The sequence below is a fragment of the Canis lupus genome, chromosome 11, assembly GCF_011100685.1.
Source record: "Canis lupus familiaris isolate Mischka breed German Shepherd chromosome 11, alternate assembly UU_Cfam_GSD_1.0, whole genome shotgun sequence".
Lineage (NCBI taxonomy): Eukaryota > Metazoa > Chordata > Mammalia > Carnivora > Canidae > Canis > Canis lupus.
In genome coordinates, this window is record NC_049232.1 from 60473708 (window position 1) to 60494850 (window position 21143).

Genomic DNA, 21143 nt, shown 5'->3' on the forward strand with positions numbered 1-21143 from the left:
TAAGTATTTTAACTCAGAGAGCTAGACTTCAGAGCTAATGTTGAAAAGTTACTAAAGATTCTTTCCTCTATATGTTGAGAACTTAGGATATGCCAGGAACCATACCATTAGTTCATTTAGCTCTAGGAAATACATAAGATTAAAAAAGGAGAAGCAGAAAATATTTATTAAGCATATCAGTTTACTAATGACTTAAAAATCTTATATTGAAGTGTAAAGATTTATGGATTTAACTTTTTAAAAAATTGTATTTATTTATTCTTGAGAAACACAGAGAGAGGCAGAGACACAGGCAGAGGGAGAAGCAGGCTTCATGCAGGAAGCCCTCTGCGGGACTCAATCCCAGGACCCCGGGATCATGACCCGAGCCGAAGGCAGATGCTCAACCACTGAGCCACCCAGGCGTCCCTGGATTTGACTTTATTTACTTTCAGGGTTGTGGGATTTTTTGGGGGGCTTTATTTTGGAGCTTAAATCTAATGAAAAAGAGGTAAAAATAAATATCTAAAAAGATACACAAGATATGAGACAAATAGCAATGAAAAGAAAGTCTGGGAGACAAGATTAATACCAAAAAAATACTCTGTACTAAATGAATTAAAAGTAAAAAGGAACTGGAACTTTCTTATACTATACACTAAAATAGACTCAAAATGGATGAAAGACCTAAACGTGAGACAGGAATCCATCAAAATCCTAGAGGAAAACACAGGCAGCAACCTCTGACCTCGCTGCAGCAACTTCTTTCAAGACAGGTCTCCAAAGGCACGGGAAGCAAAAGCAAAAATGAACTATTGGGACTTCATCAAGATAAAAAGCTTTTGCACAGCAAAGGAAACCGTCAACAAAACCAAAAGGCAACCTAGGGCATGGGAGAAGATATTTGCAAATGCCTTACCAGATACAAGGCTAGTATCCAAAAATCTATAAAGAACTTAGCAAACTCCAGAGCCTGGGTGGCTCAGTGGTTGAATGTCTGCCTTTGGCTCTGGGGGCCTAGGATTGAGTCCTGCATTGGGCCCCCCACAGGGAGCCTGGTTCTCCCTTTGCCTATGTCTCTGCCTCTCTCTCCGTGTCTCTCATGAATAAATAAATAAAATCTTAAAAAAAAACAAAAAAACTTACCACACTCAACACTGAAAAAAACAAATCCAGTTAACAAATGGGCAGAAGATATGAACAGACATTTCTCCAAAGAAGACCTACAAATGGCCAACAGACACATGAAAAGATGATTAGCATCACTCAGCATCAGGGAAACACAAATCCACAATTAAATACCACTTCACACCAGTCAGAATGGCTTAATTTAACAACTTGGGAAATGAGATGTTGGCAAGGATGTAGTAAAAGGGGAACCTCTTATACTGTGGTGAGAATGCAGACTGGTGCGGCCACTTTGGAAGACTGTGGAGGTCCTCAAAAAGTTAAAAATAGAGGTATCCTACCACCCATCAATTTCACTATTAGGTATTTACCCAAAATTTACAAACAGTGCTCTGAAGGGTGCTCGCACCCCTGTTTATAGCCACAGTGTCCACTATAGCCAAACTCTGGAAAGAGCCCAGATGTCCATCAACAGATGAATGGATAAAGATGGTGAGTGTGCGGTATATGTATGCACATACACAAATAATGGAATATTACTCAACCATCAAAAAAATGAAATCTTGCCATTTGCGATGACATGGATAGAACTAAAGGATATTGGGATGCCTGGGTGGCTCAGTGATTGAGTGTCTGCCTTTGGCCCAGGGTGTGATCCTGGAGTCCCAGGATCGAGTTCTGCATCAGGCTTTCCACAGGGAGCCTGCTTTTGCCTCTGCCTGTGTCTCTGTTTCTCTCTATCTCTCATGAATAGATGAATGAAGTCTTTTGATAAAAAGAACTAAAGGGTATTATGCTGAGCAAAATAAGAGAAAGACAAATATGTGATTTCACTTGTGGAATTTAAGAAACAAAACATGACCATAGGGGAAGCAAGGAAAAATAAGAGGAAAATAGAGAGGAAGGCAAATCATAAGAGACTCTTAAATATAGAAAACAAACTGAGGGTTGTTGGAAGGGGAGATGGGTGGGGGGATCGGTTAACAGAGATTGGCATTAAGGAGGGCACTTGATTCAATGAGCTCTAGGTGTTATATCATTCCTTTTTATGGCTGAATAATTCGTGTGTGTGTGTGTGTGTGTGTGTGTGTGTTTAACCCACACACAGGTGACCTCTTTAGCCATTCATCAGTCAGTAAGTAGACAGGTGGGCTGGTTCCATAATTTGGATACTGTAGATAATGCTGCAATAACCATAAGGGTTTATATATCCTTTTGAATTAGTGTTTTTATATTTGTTGGATAAATACCCAGTAGTGTGATTGATAGACCATACGGTAGTTCCATTTTTAACCTTTTGAGGAGTCTCCCCCACTGTTTTCCACAGTGGTTGCACTAGTTTGCATTCCTGCCACCAGTGCAAAAGTTGCTGTTTCTTCACATCTTCTTCCACATTCGTCTGTTGTGTTTCTCATTTTACCCATTCTGACAGATATGAGGTGATACCCTTATTGTTTTGATTTGCATTTCCCTGATGAGTGATGTTGAGCATCTTTTCCTGTCTATTGACCATCTGTATTTTTTACTTGGAGAAATATCTCTTCATGTCTTGTGCTCATTTTTTAATTGAATTTTTTGGGTTTGAGTTGTTGAGTTTTATCAGTTTTTTATATGTTTTGGATACTAATCCTTTATCAGCTTTGTCAGGTGCAAATATCTTTTCCCATTATGTAGGCTGCCTTTTAGTATTGTTGATCGTTTCCTTTGCTGTGTGGAAGCTTATTTTCATGTAGTCTCAAAGGTTTATTTTTGCTTCCATTTCCCTTGCCTTGGGAGATGTGCCTAGAGAAGTATCGTTGTGACCTACGTCGGTGACGTTACTGTATGTACTGTCTTCGGAAAATTTTATGGTTTCAGGTTTCACAGCTCTGTCTTTATTCCATTTTAAGTTTATTTTGATGTATGGCAAAAGAAAGTGGTCTAGTTTTGTTTTGTTTTTATTGCATTACTGACCAGTTTCCCAACACTATTTGTTGAAGAGACTGTCCTTTTCCTATTGGATATTCGTTCCTTCTTTGTGAGAGATTAGTTGACCATATAATTGTGGATTTATTTCTGAGTTTCTATTCCATTGATCTATAATGTCTATTTTTATGCCAGTACCATACTGTTTTGATTACTACAGCTTTGTAATATAACTTGAAGTCAATTCTAGAATTGTGATGCATCCAGCTTTGCTTTTCATTTCAAGATTGTTTTGACTATTTGGGGGTCAATACAAATTTTAGGATTGTTCTAGTTCTGTGAAAAACCCTGGTTGGCATTTTGATAGGTATTACATTAAATGTATAGATTGCTTTGGGTAATATGGACATTTTAACAATATTTGTTCTTCCATTTAATGAACATGGAATATTTTTCCTTTCCGTCATCTTTCATTTCTTTCATCAGTTTTTGTAGTGTTTGGAAATACAGGTTTTTCACCCCATTAAGTTTATTTCTAGGTATCCTATTATTCTCAGTGCACTTTTGTAAATGGGATTATTTTCTTAGTTTCTCTTTTGGCGATTCATTGTTAACACAAAGAAGTGCAACATATTTCTGTACATGGATTTTGTATCCTGCATCTTTACTGAATTAATTGATCAGTTCTAGTAGTTTTTTGGTGGCATCTTCAGGGTTTCTATATATAGTATAATTCAAATAGTGCAAGTTTTATTTCTTTATTAACCTGGATGCCTTTTATTTCTTTATGTTGGCCGGTTGCTGTGGCTAGGACTTCATACCATGTTGAACACAAGTGGTGACAGTGGGCATCCTTGTTATGTTTCAGACCTTAGAGTAAAAGCTCTCAGTTTTTCCCCATTGAGTAGGATATTAACTGTAGGTTTTTCATAGATGGCTATTATTATGTTGAGGTGTATTCCCTCTAAACCTCCTTTTTTGAGGGTTTTTGTCATGAATGAATGCTCTATGGAATGCTTTTTTTGTTTTTTGTTTTTTTTTTTTTTTTTTTTGCATCTTTGAAATGATTTTATGGTTTTTGTCCTTTCTCTTGATCATGATTATATGGTTTTTGTCCTTTCTCTTGATGTGATGTATCACATGATTAATACACAAATGTTGAACCACTCTTGCATCCTGGAAATAAATCCCACTTGTTTATGGGTGAATGATTTTTTTTAATGTATTTGTGGATTTAGTTTGCTAATATTTTGTTGAAGATTTTTTTTTTGAGTTGAAGATTTTTGTTTTTCAAAATCTTTTGTTCTATCTCTATGTTCATCAGAAATACTGGCCTATTCTCTTTTTTGTGGTTTCTTTGTCTGATTTCGGTATCAGGGTAATGCTGGCCTCATAAAGTGAATTTGGAAGCGTTCCTGTTCTGTTTTTTGGAATAGTTTGAGAAGAATAGACATAAACTGTTCTCTAAATGTTTGTTAGAATTTGCCTGTGAAGCCATCTATCTGGTCTTGGACTTTTGCTTCTTGGGAGTTGTTACATTACTGATTCAGTCTCCTTGCTAGTAGTACTCAGTCTATTCAAATTCTTTATTTCTTTCTGTTTCGGTTTTAGTAGTTTATGTTTCCAGGAATTTATCCATTTCTTCTAGGTTGCTTAATTCATTGGCATATAGTTCTTCATAATATTCTCTTAGATTTGTTTGTATTATCTGTGTAATTGGTTGTTTCTTCTCTTTCATTTGTAATTTTGAGTCCTTTCTCTTGTTTTTTCATGATTCTGGCTGAAGATTTATCAATTTTATCCATCTTTTAAAAGAACCAGCTTCTAGTTTCTTACTTCTTTGTGGCCTAATATGCAATCTATTCTGGAGAATTTTCCATGTGTATCTGAATAGAATGTGTATTCTGCTATTTAGGATAGAACATTCTGAATATATTTGTTAAATCCATTTAGTATGTCCATATTGTGTCTTTCAAAGCCACTGTTTCCTTGTGGATTTTCTGACTAATCGATCCATTGATGTAAGTGTTGAAGTCCCCTCCTACTTTTCTGTTAATATTGATTTGTTCGTTTTTGTTTGTTATTAACTGTTGTGTATATTTGAGATACCCATGTTGAGTTTGTAAATATTTACAGTTATGTCTTTTCATTGGATAGTCCCCTTTATTATTACATAGTGTCTGTCTTTGACTCTTGTTAGAGTCTAACTATGTCTGTTTCAGCTTTCTTTGACATCCATTCAGTATAATAAATGTTTCTCCATCCTCTCACTTTCAACCTTCAGGTGTCTAGGTCTGAAGTGTGTCTTGGAGGCAGCATATAGATCTTGTTTGTTTGTTTGTTAATGCATTTTGTCACCCTGTTTCTTTTGATTTAAGCATTTAGTCCATTAGTACTTTCAGAGTAACTTTTGATAGGTATGTATTGCCATTTTGTTTCTTGTTTCATTTCTGAAGTTTTCCTCATCCTCCTTCTTTTCTCTTTCATGGTATGCTGGTTTTCTTTAGTGATATATTTGCATTCTTTTTTTTATTCCTTGCATTTAATAGTTTTTAGTTTTTGAATACCTTTAGGTTTGTATGTAATATTTTTTTTTTTTTTAAGATTTTATCTATTTATTCATGAGAGACACACAGAGAGGCAGACACCCAGGCAGAGGGAGAATCAGGCTCCATGCAGGGAGCCTGAAGTGGGACTTGATCCTGGGACTCTGGGATCATCCCCTGAGCCAAAGGCAGACGCTCAACTGCTGAGCCACCCAGGTGTCCCTGTATGTAATATCTTCTGCATATAGCAGTCTATATTAGGAAACAGTTTGCTTAAGTTTGAACCCAATTTTACTGCTCTCCTCCCCACATTTAGGTATTTGGATATTTTACATCCTTATGTTTTGTAAATTCCTTGACTGATTTTTTTTTTTTTACAGAGATATTCATTTTTATTACTTTTGTGTTTCCTACCTTCATACTGTCACTTTCGGTCTTTCCAGTTTCTTGTAGATCTGGTTTAGTGGTCATGAACTCCTTTAATTTTTGTTTCTGTGGGAAACCTCCTTTCTCCTTTTATTCTGAATGATAGTCTTGCTGGATAGAGTATTCTTGGCTGCATCTTTTTCTCATTCACTTTCAGTGTATCACTCCACTCCACTCCACTCTTGCGTGTGCTCTTCTGTTGTGTCCTGGCCTCTTTATCCTTTAGGCCAGTCGTCTACAGAGGCTCTCTTTGCCTATTGTGGGCAGTGTTTAGTCTCTGGCCTGAATGTGGAGCACTAACTAGGTGTGCTCTGGTCTGCTTGTGAAAAGATACCTATTGCCAGTGGAACTGAGGCCCTGTAAAATTCCAAGGCCAGGAGACATGGTCTTGCCAAGGCTTTGGACTGGTCTTCTGGGGGTGGGAGCCTGCTGTTCTGGGACTGAGGCAAGCCTGACTGGGAAGGGGGAATCCACTTGAGCATGGGAGATGGAGTTCAGTATAAGCATCTTAGGTCGCAAATGTCTGCTGGGTTGGTTCCCATACATGGCTCTGTGTTTATACGAGGGGTGGGTGAGGGATGGGTGTGCTTGTTCCTTTGTTCTAAGGGGAGATCTCTCCATGAATGCTGCCTTTCTGGGACTTGCTTCCAGATGAGCTCACTGCTTCCCCACTGTGTGCTCCAGGCACTCTTCAGAAAGGTGTTACCATGTTGTTTGTTTAGGCTGTTTACCCTGCTGTCTGTCCAAAGAGCAGCTCCAATACCCTTGGGGCTCTTCCAGAGCCAAGCACATTGACCTTTAAAACTAGATTTTAAGCTCTGCTCATTGCCACAACTCATGAAATTTGGCCCCTCTCACTTTTTTTTTTTAATATTTAAATTCAATTTGCCAACATATAGTATAACACCCAGGGTTCATCTCATCATGTGCCCTCCTTAGTACCCGTCACCTAGTTACCCCATTCCCCTAGCCACCTCCTCTTCTGCCAACTCTTTGTTTTTCCCAGTTAGGAGTCTCTTCATGGTTTGTCTTCCTCTCTCATTTTTTTCCCTACTAAGTTTCTTTACTTTCCCTTATAGTCCCTTTTCACCATTTCTTATATTCAAAGCCAGTTGCTATGGGGATTTGTCTCCTGTGTGGCCTCACCCATGTGGCCTCCCCCAGGTACTAGTCTCTGGCCATAGCTCCCACCCCACCATGGTAGCCATTTCTCTCCCTAACCACATCTCCGCACTTCCTACCTTCTTAGACATGGTTTCTTTTCTGCCTTTACTTGTGGCGTTTGTTCCACCAGTCTTCAGGTTGATTTCTGGAGTATTTTGGATGATTTGATAGTTATCCAGTTGTATTCATGGTATGAGGTGAGTCTAGGGTCCTCTTATTCTGCTTCCATCTTCCCCGAAAATCTCAGAGGTAGGTTTTAGTTTATATCATTTTGTCCTCAAAATCTGTGTGGTAAAGTTGGATGAGACTTTTTGTTTTTCAAAATGGGAAATTGTGGGTTTGGAATGACTTAATCCAGAGTTTATTCCTAACTTAAGGATTCGATTTTCTTTTTGAATGCCTACTGTATCACAGCTATTTAATAATAACTGAGAAATTATGTTATAGCTCTCAAGGAGTTCATACTATAGTAATCAATTCTGTTGCTTTATTTACTCTTCTCAAGTAATCTGTTCCTGCTTTTTGTTTTTGTTTTTTTTTTCTCTTGCATTTTGCCCTATTACGATATTCTAGCCACTGGAAAATTTTTTTTTAATTCAGTATTTTTACTTTACCCTTGCTTGAGAAATGTTGAGTTCTAAATTGTGTACATGCCACTGTATTTGGCAAAAGTAAGACAAATTACATCTGCCCTTGAGATAAGATAATGATCATCATCATCTTGTTCTAGTATTTGCCACATTGAGTTTCCAGATCTCATGTTGAGTGATCAAGTACTAACAAACACTAAATAGTACTCCCTGTGTATCAGGCAACATTATAAGACTGTGCTGTCAAGTACAGTAGCCATATGTGGCTCTTTACATTTAATTAAGATAATTAGAGTTAAAAAAATAATTTACTCGATTGTACTAGTCATATTTCAAGGATTCTGTGACCACAAGTAGTTAACGGGTAACTGGGCAATGCAGATATAGAATATTTCTGTCATTTTATGATAACCTATTTTTAGGGCTTTAAATAATGAACTCCTTTCATCATTTAGCAACTGTATAATAGGTATATTGTTATCATCTGCAGTATACCGTTGTAGAAACTAACGTACAGAGTAGTTTAATAACTTGTGGGTAAATGGCAAAGCCCGGGATTTGAATTCAGGTTATCTGTTTTCACAGTTTGTGTTTTTAACCAAACCAAGAGACTGTATATATAATGCCTGTTGAGATATCACATGAATGAATCTTTTTCTAGGCCAAGAAAACAATAGCTAACAAAATGAATTCCATCAGCAAGTATCAAATTCCCCAGTATATACAATAAGAGGATTAGTATCTGTAATTGGAGGATAAAGAGAGATCAGATATTTTTAAATATGTAAGATAGAAGACACTTTTTAGATTTCATTGATTTGGATGTTCTTGAAGTTCCTTCTTTAGAGATGGCAAATACACATCCCTGTATCCTATTACCAAAGTGCTCATAATACCATTGCTACTTGATCTTTGTATTCTCCCATCAAACCTAGAGTTTTCTTGCCAGTATAACTCAATCTTTTGTCACACAATTACAATTGCTTATAAAGTGAAATCAATTTTTCCTGCTTCCTCTGCTATATCAAAATTTAGGCCAGGTTATGATGCAGTAACAAATAGCACCCGAATCTCAATGGCTTCTAAAAAGTACCTACCGTAAGTAAGACTACTTTAGCTGTAGGTCATTTATGTCTGTTCAATGTTATTCTCATTCTGGAACCCAGGCTGAAGGGAAAATAGCTCCTACTTTGAACCTGCTTTTCTAATGGGAGAGGGAAAACAAATGGTGAATTATGTGCTGCTTTTTCAAGCTTACTTTCAAAAGAGGCACATTTTCCATTTCACTGGCCAGAGCAAATCACATGGCTAAGTTGATATCGGAGAGGAAAATGGCCCTGAGAGGGATGGGCCCAGAAGGAGCAGTGATTATTTTGAGTAAACAATTCACATCTGCTTAGAAGTATTTTCTTATCGACTATGTATGTCCTAAGATTCCAATGATAAAATGAACTCTGTATCTTTATAAGCTAACTATATAAGATTTACTATTGAACCTTTTCAAGTATAATTCTTTGAAAGTTATTTATTGTCTAAATATGTAGTAACCCAATGTCTAAGTCCTCTTAAAATTTGCTTTTATCAGGTGCTCGATCCCAGGCAGCTTCTATTTTAACCAAGTTTCAAGAGCTGAAAAATGTTCAAGATGAGCTGAGAATCAAGGAGAATGAGCTACAGAGTCTAGATGAGGAATTAGCAGGTCTTAAAAACACAGCTGAAAAGTAAGATTTCTGTCAGATTAAGTTGTATTTTTAAGTTTCTTTTTGGTCAACGATTTGTATGGTAGAAAAATGAAAGAATTTTATCTAAAGAATATAATTTCTGACTTTTCTCATAATATCCTTGGTATTATCTGAATAAATTGTGAGTTGATAACTTATCAGTTACTTACTTTTTTCTGATAAATATAAGGTCTCTGTTATAAGAAAATAGGGAAAGCTAATTAAACAAGGAAGGAAAAAAAATCAGCCAAATATTTTTCTTTCCCTGTTAAGATATACTGTTAGCTTTCTCCTGGAATTGGTAGGGAAATCCATAGATACTCTGGAGGTTGATACCAGAGGATACTAAAGTCTCTGATTTGAAATGATATATAATGTAGCATCAATCAGATGTCAACATTAGCAGCATATGGCTGTCCTATAAATATTAAAGACTGCTGGGTTGCCTGCTGAGGAAGTACAGGAGTTCATGTCAGGAATTCACTGTTAAACTATTTCTAAAATTAAGAGTCAGACACTTAAGAGTGTTTCTTCTCAATGGATGTGGATATAGATATATATGTGTACCTCTCAACATTACTTCTGTTTGTGTATGATATGGGTAAATACATATTTTTATTTTTTGAAATTGGGATCATGCTATTTAATATAACCTCTTTTTGTCAGTTAATGTTATTTACTACTGAGTGTCTCCTATGTGCCAAGTATTCTTCTAGGAGCAGGAATACAGCAGTGACCCAAACCGATAAATCTCTTCCTTCTTCTTGTGTGTGTGTGTGTGTATATATATATATGAAATCTGAGAAAATGCAATAAAAAAGTTAAATTGGTAAAACATATGTTAGGTAATGCTAAGTTCTAAGGGGGAAAATGTCACAAACTTTAAAAAGTACATTATTTGAAAGTTTCTAATTTTTTCCAGTCTGAAGATGACAAATGGGAACAGAGTTAAAATTAAAATCAAACATTTTATTCAGAATTCATAATACTGAATAAAGGTTAAAATCTGTACATAGATAAACTTCAATATATATAAATTATTAGCATTTATCTTCTGAAATTATCAAAAGTTGGAATGGTGCCAAGACTTTTTAGAATATTATATATGTGGAAAGAGATGGGTCATAATCAAAGTGGCCATTCCAAGATAGAAATTGTATCAAGATGTCCACTTTCAAACATATACATGTAGAGCCTACTTTTACTTTCATTAACATAAATTACCAAAAAGTGAATGAACTTTTTTCTCTGTGAAAAAGATGGGAAGAACATTTCTGAGATCTGTGGAAGCTTTGGCAAGGCAATGAATTTGTAGTTGCACTTGACTTAGAACTGTTAAATGATCCAATACCACTGAATAAAGTTATTTTGCAGAATTGTCTTGTAGGCTGATTATGGCATTGAAGTGAAGGAAAGAAAATAGATTTTTTTTTTTTTTTTTTTTTTTTTAGAAAATAGATTTTTAAAAATATGAGAGATGCCTCAGTAAGTAAAGTGTCTCACTCTTGATTTCAGCCCAGGTCTTGATCTCAGAGTTGTGAGTTCAAGCCCCATGTTAGGCTCCATGCAGGGTGTGGAGCCTACTTTAAAAAAAAAAAAAAAAAAAATGAGAGTAGAAAGCCCTTCTTTCATGGACCATATTAAGAAAAAAGCTTATATCTTTTTTCAAGTTTCTACATCCCACATTTTTATTTTTTTATTTTTATTTTTTAAGATTTAATTTATTTATTCATGAGAGACAGAGTCAGAGAAGCAGGCTCCATGTAGGGAGCCCGATGTGGGACTCGATCCTGGGACTCTGGGATCACACCCTGGGCTGAAGGCAGGTGCTAAACTGCTGAGCCACCCAGGGATCCCCTACACCCCACATTTTTAAATGAACTGAGAAATGGCTTGAGAATTATGGTTTTAATTGCTGTCAAGCATTCTTAGGCAAAAATACTTAGGTAGTATTTATGTTATATAAGTTGCTTCCTTCCTTTTTTACTCAGACCTCATGAATTTCTGGTGCCAACTGGAAATTTCACTACTGCTGAATTAGACAAATATTTTCCAAAGAAAGAATTTTCAGCAGCTAGAAATGGGCTAGAATTACAGGATTTGCAAGAAGAGTGTGCTATAATGTTTAAGTTCAGCACTGTGCCTTTTTAAACTATTGTCTCATTATAAAATATAGGGAACTTTGCTAATAACTTGAAAATGGAAACTGATAACCAGATTTCTGAAGTTTTGTGTGGTTGTTACATTTTAATGTATTTTTTTGGTAAGGAGCTACTGTGGACTCTTTCTTCTTGATACAAATCAGTAGGAGAGACCCTTTTTAAGGAAACCTATTTATTCCAAGGTTATTTTTAGTGTTTTCTAAAATTAAGAGTATTTCTATAGTTATTACCAGTATTGGTCATTTAGAGTCATTTACCTTAAGTGACCAAATCAGACTTGAATTTGATGCTTCAAAAACATGTCATCAAAGCTCTTCTTGTAACCAGTGGCATCTTATGTTGTTTATATTGTGAGTTTATATTAGTTTATATATAGTTTAAGTGCGTATCTCAAATATCAGGAAAGTTATAATCATTTATTGTAATCTTCTCTTTTTCTAAGGTATCGCCAACTAAAACAGCAGTGGGAAATGAAAACTGAAGAGGCAGATTTATTACAAACCAAGCTCCAGCAAAGTTCATATCATAAGCAACAAGAAGAATTAGATGCTCTTAAAAAAACCATTGGTAAGATAAAAACATTCTCTGTTTAATCTATTTCTGTTAACTTTATATATTTTAGATCTTATATCTATTTGATCACCCTAAATATTTTAATTATTATATTATCATAAATTGACTGTATGCACATGGGTTTATTTCTGGGCTCTCTTTTGTTCCATTGATCGATGTGGTCTGTTTTTAATACCAATCCCATATGGTGTTGATTACATTAGCTTTGTATTATAGTTTAAATCAAGGAGTATGATTTCCTCACCTTTGTTATTCTATCTCAAGATAGCTTTGGCTATTCAGGGTCTTTTATGGTTCCATACAGATTTTAGGATTGTTTTATTTCTGAAAAAAAATGCCATTAGAATTTTGGTAAGGATTTCAACAAATCTGCAGATTGCTTCGGGTAGTATGGACATTTTAATAATATTCTCCCAATCCATGAGCATGGCATATCTTTCCAGTTATTTGTGTCTTCAATTTCTTTTATCAGTGCTTTATAGTTTTCCGTGTACAGATCTTTCTACCTCCTTGGTTAAATTTATTCCTAGGTATTTACTTTTTTTTCTTTTTTAATTTACTCTTTTTGATGCAATTATAAATAAGATTGTTTTCTTAATTTCTCTGATAGTTCATTATTAGTATATAGAAGTGCAACAGATTTTTGTACATTGATTTTATACCTTACTACAAATTCATTGAATTTGTCTCTTAGTTCTGACAGTTTTTTAGTAGCATCTTTAGGGTTATCTGCAAATAGAGATAGTTTAACTCCTTTCTTCTGTGGATGCGTTTGTTTGGTTTCTTTTTTTCTCCTCATTGCTCTGACTAGGACTTCTAGTACTATGTTGAGTAAAAATGGCAAGAGTCATCCTTGTCTAGTTTCTGATCTTAGAGGATAAACTTTCAGCTTCTCAGTGTTGAGTGTGATGTTAGTGTGGGCTTGTCTTGTATGGCCTTTTATGTTGAGATACATTTCATTTATACCTACTTTGTTGAGTTTTATTATAAATCGTTGTTGAAATTGGTCTAATGCTTTTCCTGTATCTATCGAAAACATGCTCTTTATTCTTCATTTGGTTTAATGTGTTATAACACATTGATTGCAGAAGTTAAACTAGCCTTTCATCCTTGGGATAAATCCACTTGATCGTAGTATATTATCCTTCAAATGTATAATTTAATTCAGGTTACTAATATTTGCTAAAGATTTTTGGGTCTGTGTTCATCAGGGTTATTAGGCTGTAATTTTTTTTCCCCCCCTCTGGTGTCCTTGTCTGGTTTTGATACCAGGGTAATGCTGGCCTTAGGAGTTTCAGAGTGCCCTCCTCTTCTGTTTTTTGAAAGACTTTGAGGATAGGTATTAAATCTTTGAATGTTTGATAGAATTCACCAGTAAAGTCCTCTGGTCCGGGACTCCAGTTTAAGAGGTTTTTGATTACTGATTCAGTCTCCTTACTAGTAATTGGTCTGTTCAGATTTTCTGTTTCTCATGATTCAGTCTTTGTAGGCAGTAGGTTTCTAGGAATTAATCTGTTTCTTCTGGGTTATTCTATTTGTTGACATATAATTATTCATAATAGTCTCTTGGGATCCTTTGTATTTCTGTGGTGTCAGTTATAATGTCTCCCTTGTTTTTCTGATTTTGAGTCCTTTCTTATACTTAGACTAGCTTAAAGTTGGTCAGTTCCATCTTTCTAAGAACTAGCTTTTACTTTCATTGATCTTTTCTATTATTTTTTGGTTTCTTTCATTTTACTTTTCCTCCTTCCTTTTAACCTTGAGCTTTTGTTTTTTGCTTGTTTTTAGTTCCTTTACGTGTAAGGTGGTAGATTGAGATTTTTCTTATTTCTTGACGTAGGCAGTTATCACTATAAACTTTGCTCTTAGAACTGCTTTGCTGCATCCCATTAAGTTTTATATCCTATTTCCATTTTCATTTGTATTTTTAAATTTTTTTCTTTGATTTCTTACAGTAATATTATACACTGAAAAGCAGTATAGGACATTGTATAGCCATGATCTCCAGGGTTATAGTTGTATCTACATTCTAAAACAGTGTATAGCAGTTGTAATAGTAATGTGCTCATTTTGATCTTGCTTTTATTTTTTTTCCTTATAAATTAGAGCTATTTTTTCTATGCTTCATCCTAGACATGTTTTCACATATTCTCTACCTTAAGAAAAGGCATAAATAAGCAAAGAATACAACATAAGCTTATTTATGAAATTAACTGTAATCTTTTTGGCAACTAAGTAAAAGGAAAAATACCATAGTTATACTGTTGATTCTGGTTTAGGAAGCATCTTAAAGGTACACTAAAAGGATGGCTTGTGATCTTTTAAATAAGTTACAAGTAAAGTTTATGTTACTCAGATTTCATATGCTTGGAAGTACTTTCTTCACGGATCTGTAGATAATTCAAGTAGGCTCTTAGGTAGGATCTGTGTTTCAATATAACATTTCTAGGATAAGGTTGGAACAGTTAATTTTTTAAAATTTTAGCTTCCAATTTTTCAGACCATTTCTTCTATTAAAAGGTGAATTTAATAAGACATTTATAAACCATTACCTATAACTGCTAATTGTTGGAGGAACTCATTTAGTCACATTTGCCTGCTTTATGATACAGAGGAAAGTGAGGAGACCTTAAAAAACACCAAAGAAATTCAGAAAAAAGCAGAAGAAAAATATGAGGTACTGGAGAATAAAATGAAAAATGCAGAGGCTGAGAGAGACCGAGAACTGAAGGATGCTCAGAAAAAACTGGATTTTGCCAAAACAAAAGCAGATGCTTCTAGTAAGAAAATGAAAGAAAAACAACAGGTAATAAATAACCTTTCTTGAAGTGGAAACCAACTTTTTATCATCAATACAAAGCTGAAGATGGTAGAGCATATTTGATGGCCTTACTCATCAGTATTCACACAGTATCTAAAGCACACTATGCTTCTTTAGGAGATAAATTATGTATCTTCTAAGTCAAATTAAAACATTTTGCTGAAAACCTTGTAATGGAGGGTCATAATTATAAGGATGGGTTGCATAGTCTTGCTAATTTTAAAGAGCGAGCAAAATTACCTTATTGTAAATGCTTTGCGCAAGAGTAGACCAAAGCTTCTATTATGTAGTAGAGCTGTGTCATGTCAGCTTGAGTTTTGACATTTCTATTTGGTGATCATCCATTTGGTGAATGGATGCTGTGAAAATTGATACAGGACAAAGCATGTCACATTTATAAAGTGCCATTCAGTTGTAAACTGGTGATATCTGATTTTACCCTTTGGATAGTGCCAAAGTTGGAATTTGAACCTAGCCTTTTCTGTCTATTTTAAAGACAGCTCTGAATCACTTTTCTATACAATTTTATTTAAATCTATTTTTCTTCATATTCTGTCATTAAATGCTTGCACAAAGTATTTTCTAATGAACTAAAAGGTTTAATGGGAAAGAAGAAAATTGAGAAACTAGTTTTTTTTTTGACATTGCATAATTATGTTTTTAAAAAGCATTTTTCCTCTGCTAGTTTATCTCTTATGTAGAATTCTATATTTTTCTCTAGGAATAAACGGATAAAGGAAATAGCTTATGCTAAGTTATTTAAACTATATGTGATTTTTTTTTTTTTTAAGTGTAGGAAAATAAATTTCCTTTCTCTTTTAGGGGAAACCACTTACATGTGTTCTGGTAGTTGAATAATGAAGCTGTGGGTCTTACTTGCATGAGAATCTTACTAATTTTGCTGAGATATATGTATTCATTTTTCAGTAGTTAATAGCCTGTTGAATGTGTAGATAATGTTTTTTTCTAGGAAGTTGAAGCTATCACCCTGGAGCTGGAAGAGCTCAAGAGAGAGCACACATCCTATAAACAACAGCTTGAAGCTGTAAATGAAGCTATCAAATCCTATGAAGTACAGATTGAAGCAATGGCAGTAGAGGTGGCTAAAAATAAGGTAACGTTTACTTACTATATTGGATAAATAGCAAATGTGAATCTACTTATGAAATGTTGGCTAGAAGATGTTTGACTCCAAGAGGTCTTGCTCTCTTGATTCTTGTCTTGATGAGAGCCAAAACAGTGATTACTGTGATCCAGAAAGAGTCCTGAAATTATAATACTAATTGTTTTAGTCTGGCTCTACTCTGAAGACAAATTATACAGTAATTCGAGCAGGCAAAGTTTAAATTAAAAATTCACTACAGTAGGAATTTGGAATGATGTGGGATTGATCACTAAAGAGAAAAGAGAATGCAAAATGATAAAGGAACAGCAGATACAGGGAATAGCCATTATGACCCATAGGACTGAGAAGTACTCCTCCGATGGAAGGAACAAATCTGGAAAACAGCCCCATTGCGCTTGCTCTTAATTCTTTTGATGACTTAATTCAAGTTTTTTGTTTTTTTTTTTAATATTTTATTTATTTGAGAGAGAGTGAGCACAAGCAGGGGGAGGAGGGGCAGAGAGAGAGGGAGAAGCAAACTCCCCACTGAGTGGGAAGCCCAAAGTGCAACTCGATCCCAGGACCCTGGGATCATGACCTGAGCTGAAGGCAGACACTTAACCGACTGAGCCATTCAGGCACCCAAGTTTTGTTTTTAACACATTGTCAAATCAATAGAATAACATTTTTAACTACTTTTTTTGAAAAAATGCTTCTCAGTTCTGTTTTGTGATGATTAGATTTTCTAGATTTGTTCAGTTTCTATTTTGTCTCCAAAGTAAATTTTAGTTGTTAAAGATATTTTATTTAATATGTCTTAATCTTATATTTTTTATTTCATATGAAATATTTTCCATATTTTATGCTGTCTTTCATGGATCTCATGTTGGAGAATTTTTTAAAAATTCGATAACATGTTTCTAAAGATAAAGATAAATGTGAAAATAAGCTACTCCTTTCTCAATCTAAATGAAATCAAAGTCCGAACATATACATATTTCCATTTTTCTTTATGGAAAAGTATAGAATGGATCACTTCGTTCTTAAAGGTGGTTCTTTCAGGCTCTTCATTCTAAATTGTTTCCTCTCTTTGATAAGAATAGCAAAGGACACTCCCCAGAGGCTAAGAAAAGAAACTGCCTACTAAATAATTAGACAAAACTAAAATTTCATTTCTGCTCAACCTTAGTGACAATTTCCTATTATTATAAAAAAGATTAAAATAGTCAAAATTGCAATGCAATTTTTAACCTGTAAGCATGAGAAAATCTTCATAAACATGTTTTTTTTTTTTTTTTTAGATATGGTGTTAGTTAATAGGCCTGTATCTGTTATTTTTCCCTCTGGTTAATATCACCAAACTATTTTCACTTTCTTTTCTTGTTCTTCAAATGTTTCAAAAAGCTAAAATATCTTTAGGTTTTTATATGAATGCCCTGATTTATTTTCCTTCCTCAGAAGATCTCTAATGACACAGATTAAACATTTTAGGAAATTAAAGCACTTTGAGCACATTCAATAACCTAACCATAACATTAAGTGTTCTTTGTTGCTCAAAATGATCATTTTGTAATGAGCATGCCTAAAAAACTGCTACACTTTTTTTTTTTTTTTAAGATTTTATTAATTTATTCATAGAGATGCAGAGAGAGAGAGAGAGAGAGAGGCAGAGACATAGGCAGAGGGAGAAGCAGGCTCCTTGCAGACAGCCTGACATGGGACTCGATCCAGGGTCTCCAGGATCACGCCCTGGGCTGCAGGCGGCACTAAACCGCTGCGCCACCGGGGCTGCCCTTACTTGTGCTTTTCATCACAAAGAACCACCCTTTTACCTTTCTCTTCCTCAGAGGCTTGTAGCAGATTGTCCTACTTAGGTTTTCCCTGTACCCAAACATGAGTTGAACTGGTTTTTTTGGTTTAAACATTTAATGTGATTTAAGATCTAGGATGAACGAAAGGGGTTTGTGGAGCAGGGGGTTGTTGATAGACTGAATTGCAGTTTTAATTACCACTTTGAGGATTGAATGAGTAGCTTCAGCCTTGGGAAGTAGGAGGATAATAAAAGTCAAAGCAAGAAACTTTTTCTTTGTGTCACAGATCTATTTGTTCAAAAAAGTTTCTCTTTTCTTTTTCTCTTTTGACCCCTGTGCTAGAACCAAACATTATGACCTTCCATTGTCACTGGTAAAAATAGCTTATATCTATAAAAGGGAAGAGTAGAAAGCACCAACCTGCAAACTCTTGATAAATGATATTTGGGGATCTGTCATATTGTCTTCTTCTTAACTACTAAAAAATGCCACCTTTTGAGACCTCAAAAGTCAGATTCCTATAATCCCTGCAAGTTGATCCCAACTAAACTGTACCCAGCAGAAACTTTGTCACTTCCAGCATGAATACTGCATCCCATCTTTTTTCTAGTAGTAAAACAAGTTTTCTCCTATATATAAATTAGTCATTTTAATGGGGATGTAAAATATAGAGGGTTAGGTGACCATCTGCCTCTAAACATATTTCTATCTTGCCCAAAAGTTTGTTAGATGATCTTTTAATAAACTAAAAATATGTCCACAGCACCTTGCTATATGTTGTCTTTGAATTATTTGTTTCAGGAGTCTGTAAATAAAGCTCAAGAAGAGGTGACCAAACAAAAAGAAGTGATAATAGCCCAAGACAATGTAATTAAAGCTAAATATGCCGAAGTAGCAGTACATAAGGAACAAAACAATGATTCTCAGCTTAAAATTAAGGAATTGGACCACAACATCAGCAAACATAAACGGGAAGCTGAAGATGCTGCTTCGAAGGCACGTTTGTGTTGTTTATTTTTACCCGTAATCAGATTTTTGCTTCTGAGTTGTTGAAATATTCTGGTAAACTGCTCAATGAGGAATTCAGTATAAATGGCAGAACTGCTGTGTAACATAATTTTGAGGCTTACAGCTATTTTGAAGGCTTCTCAGCAATGTTCCTTTTCACCAAATAGGATAAATGTTTGTTTCTAAATTTCAGGTATTTATTCCTATCTCCAACATGTTTTCACCAAATAGTGTTTTTTCATGGAACTGACCATTTTTTAATCCGCAAATATTCATAGACCTATTAATAGATCAGTACTAAAAATATATATTGTTTACCTTATTTCAAAATGAATTGGAAACTCACAGAAATACACATACAGGCAAATTCTAAAAGAAGGACTTCATTGGCTTCCGGATGTCCTTGTGAGAATCAGTCAATTTTGCAGCCTCATCTGAAATCTGATGTTTTGCCTACCAGCTATCTTTTTGCAGTTATCTCAGTTTTTTGGTCACTCTTAAAAAGTTTCTTCCTTCTTTGTATCACAATGTCTTAAGTACTTTAAAGAGAATATATACTTTTGCAGAAATTCATGCTTGGTTAAGAGGCTGCACTGATGAAGTCTTAGTAACTCACCCATTATGTTTTCTGAGGAGTGTGTAATAGTTTGGTGTCTTTTAAATCTTTGTTAGCATCTTGAAAGTAGAAGAGATTTAACTTCAGAAAACTCAGAGTATACAAAATAGTTACCCCACCCTCTGAAAGAGCCATGTGTTCCTGTTCAGGTTCATTACTGAGTTTTAAAAGAAATGTTTTTTTTTTTTTTTTCATAGCCACATCATTAGTATCCTAATTTATTACTGATTTCCTTTTAGCCTGGTAGCCTAATATTAGTGGATTCACTGAAATATTACCAATGTTAATATTACTGTTATCATCCTGAAATAACAAAAAAAGATACAGTTTTTTGCTAATTGAAAATGCTAGTAGTGGTGATTGCTGGGGGATTTTATTTATAGTTAAGGAGGTGAAAAGGAGATTTGCAGATAGAACTGCTAAAAAGTCAAGGATTCTTTGAAGTATATGGTTTATCAAATACTTATTGAATACCATCTAGTATCAGATGGTAGGCAAGGCACTAGAGATAAGGCTAAGTAACCTGTACCCAGAATCACTTCCTAGAGCTGATGGATCAGCGGGAAGTTTGACTGGAAGTGATCATCTTTAGAGCCTGGAGGAGAGACCATACCCCTGGAATTAATAAGGATAAACAAATTGACAAGGATTAGATTTTACCAGTAAACACCAGCCTAAACAATTTTAGTTGAGAAAGTCTCCTTAAGCACCATAATTTAAAATTTTTAACTGTTTATATTATATAAAGTATACTGCTGTGCCTTATCAAAAGAGTGGCTAAGAAAATGGAGTCACATTTAGGGCATCTTTTTATTCATCTAATAATTCTCAGAATTAATCAGTTCATCAGGATTAGGCTTGCACAAATTTACTAAGTCTATGCCTTACATATTCCCATAAGAATCCTAACTTTCATAAGTTTTGTGTGTTTTTGTTTTGTTTTAATTCATGAGAGGCAGAGAGAGAAGCAGGCTCCCCATAGGGAGCCTGATGCAGCACATGATCCCCGGACCCGTGGACCATAACCTGAGCCAAAGGCAGACATTCAACCAAAGAGCCACCCTGAGGTTCCCTCACAAGTTGTTTTTGAAGCCATTGCTTGAGTTTGATACAATCTGAAGGAGCCTTATCTGACTTATATTTTATTCTAATGGAAATGTTTCACATATACTTTATACTTGCCTGAGCTGGCTGGTTCTCCTAATGCTTAAGTAATAGGAAGATATTTTTTCTATACAACATCTTTTTTTTGAGCCTATCCTCCAGGTAAAAATATAGATTTACTATTAACAGTGAGCCTCATTTATATGAAGGAGTCGTTGATTTAAGATTACTAAATATTTAAGAAACTTTTTTAAAAAAGATTTATTTATTTGAGAGAGCATGCACAAGCAGGAGGAGGGCAGAAGGGGAGGGAGAGAATCCTCAAGTAGACTCTCTGCTGAGTTTGGAGCCCATAGTGGGGCTCAGTCTCAGGGTCCTGAGATCATGACTTGAGCAAAAACCAAGAGTCTGGAGGCTTAATCAACTGAGCCACCCAGGCACCCCAAGAAACTGGTTTTTAAATGTCCATTTGTAAACAATGATA

The 21143-nt window shown here is 35.0% G+C and overlaps 1 protein-coding gene across 3 annotated transcripts in view; it reads left to right on the forward strand.

Moving 5' to 3' along the window:
• Positions 1–21143, forward strand: part of SMC2 (structural maintenance of chromosomes 2) — a 63422-nt gene that overhangs the window by 25931 nt on the left and 16348 nt on the right. For all 3 annotated transcript variants that reach the window (XM_038552987.1, XM_038552989.1, XM_038552990.1), the window contains exons 16-20: positions 9324–9459; positions 12064–12188; positions 14807–15000; positions 15986–16129; positions 18733–18927. In XM_038552987.1, coding sequence (XP_038408915.1) covers positions 9324–9459; positions 12064–12188; positions 14807–15000; positions 15986–16129; positions 18733–18927 — 794 coding nt within the window. The remainder of the gene's footprint in view (positions 1–9323; positions 9460–12063; positions 12189–14806; positions 15001–15985; positions 16130–18732; positions 18928–21143) is intronic.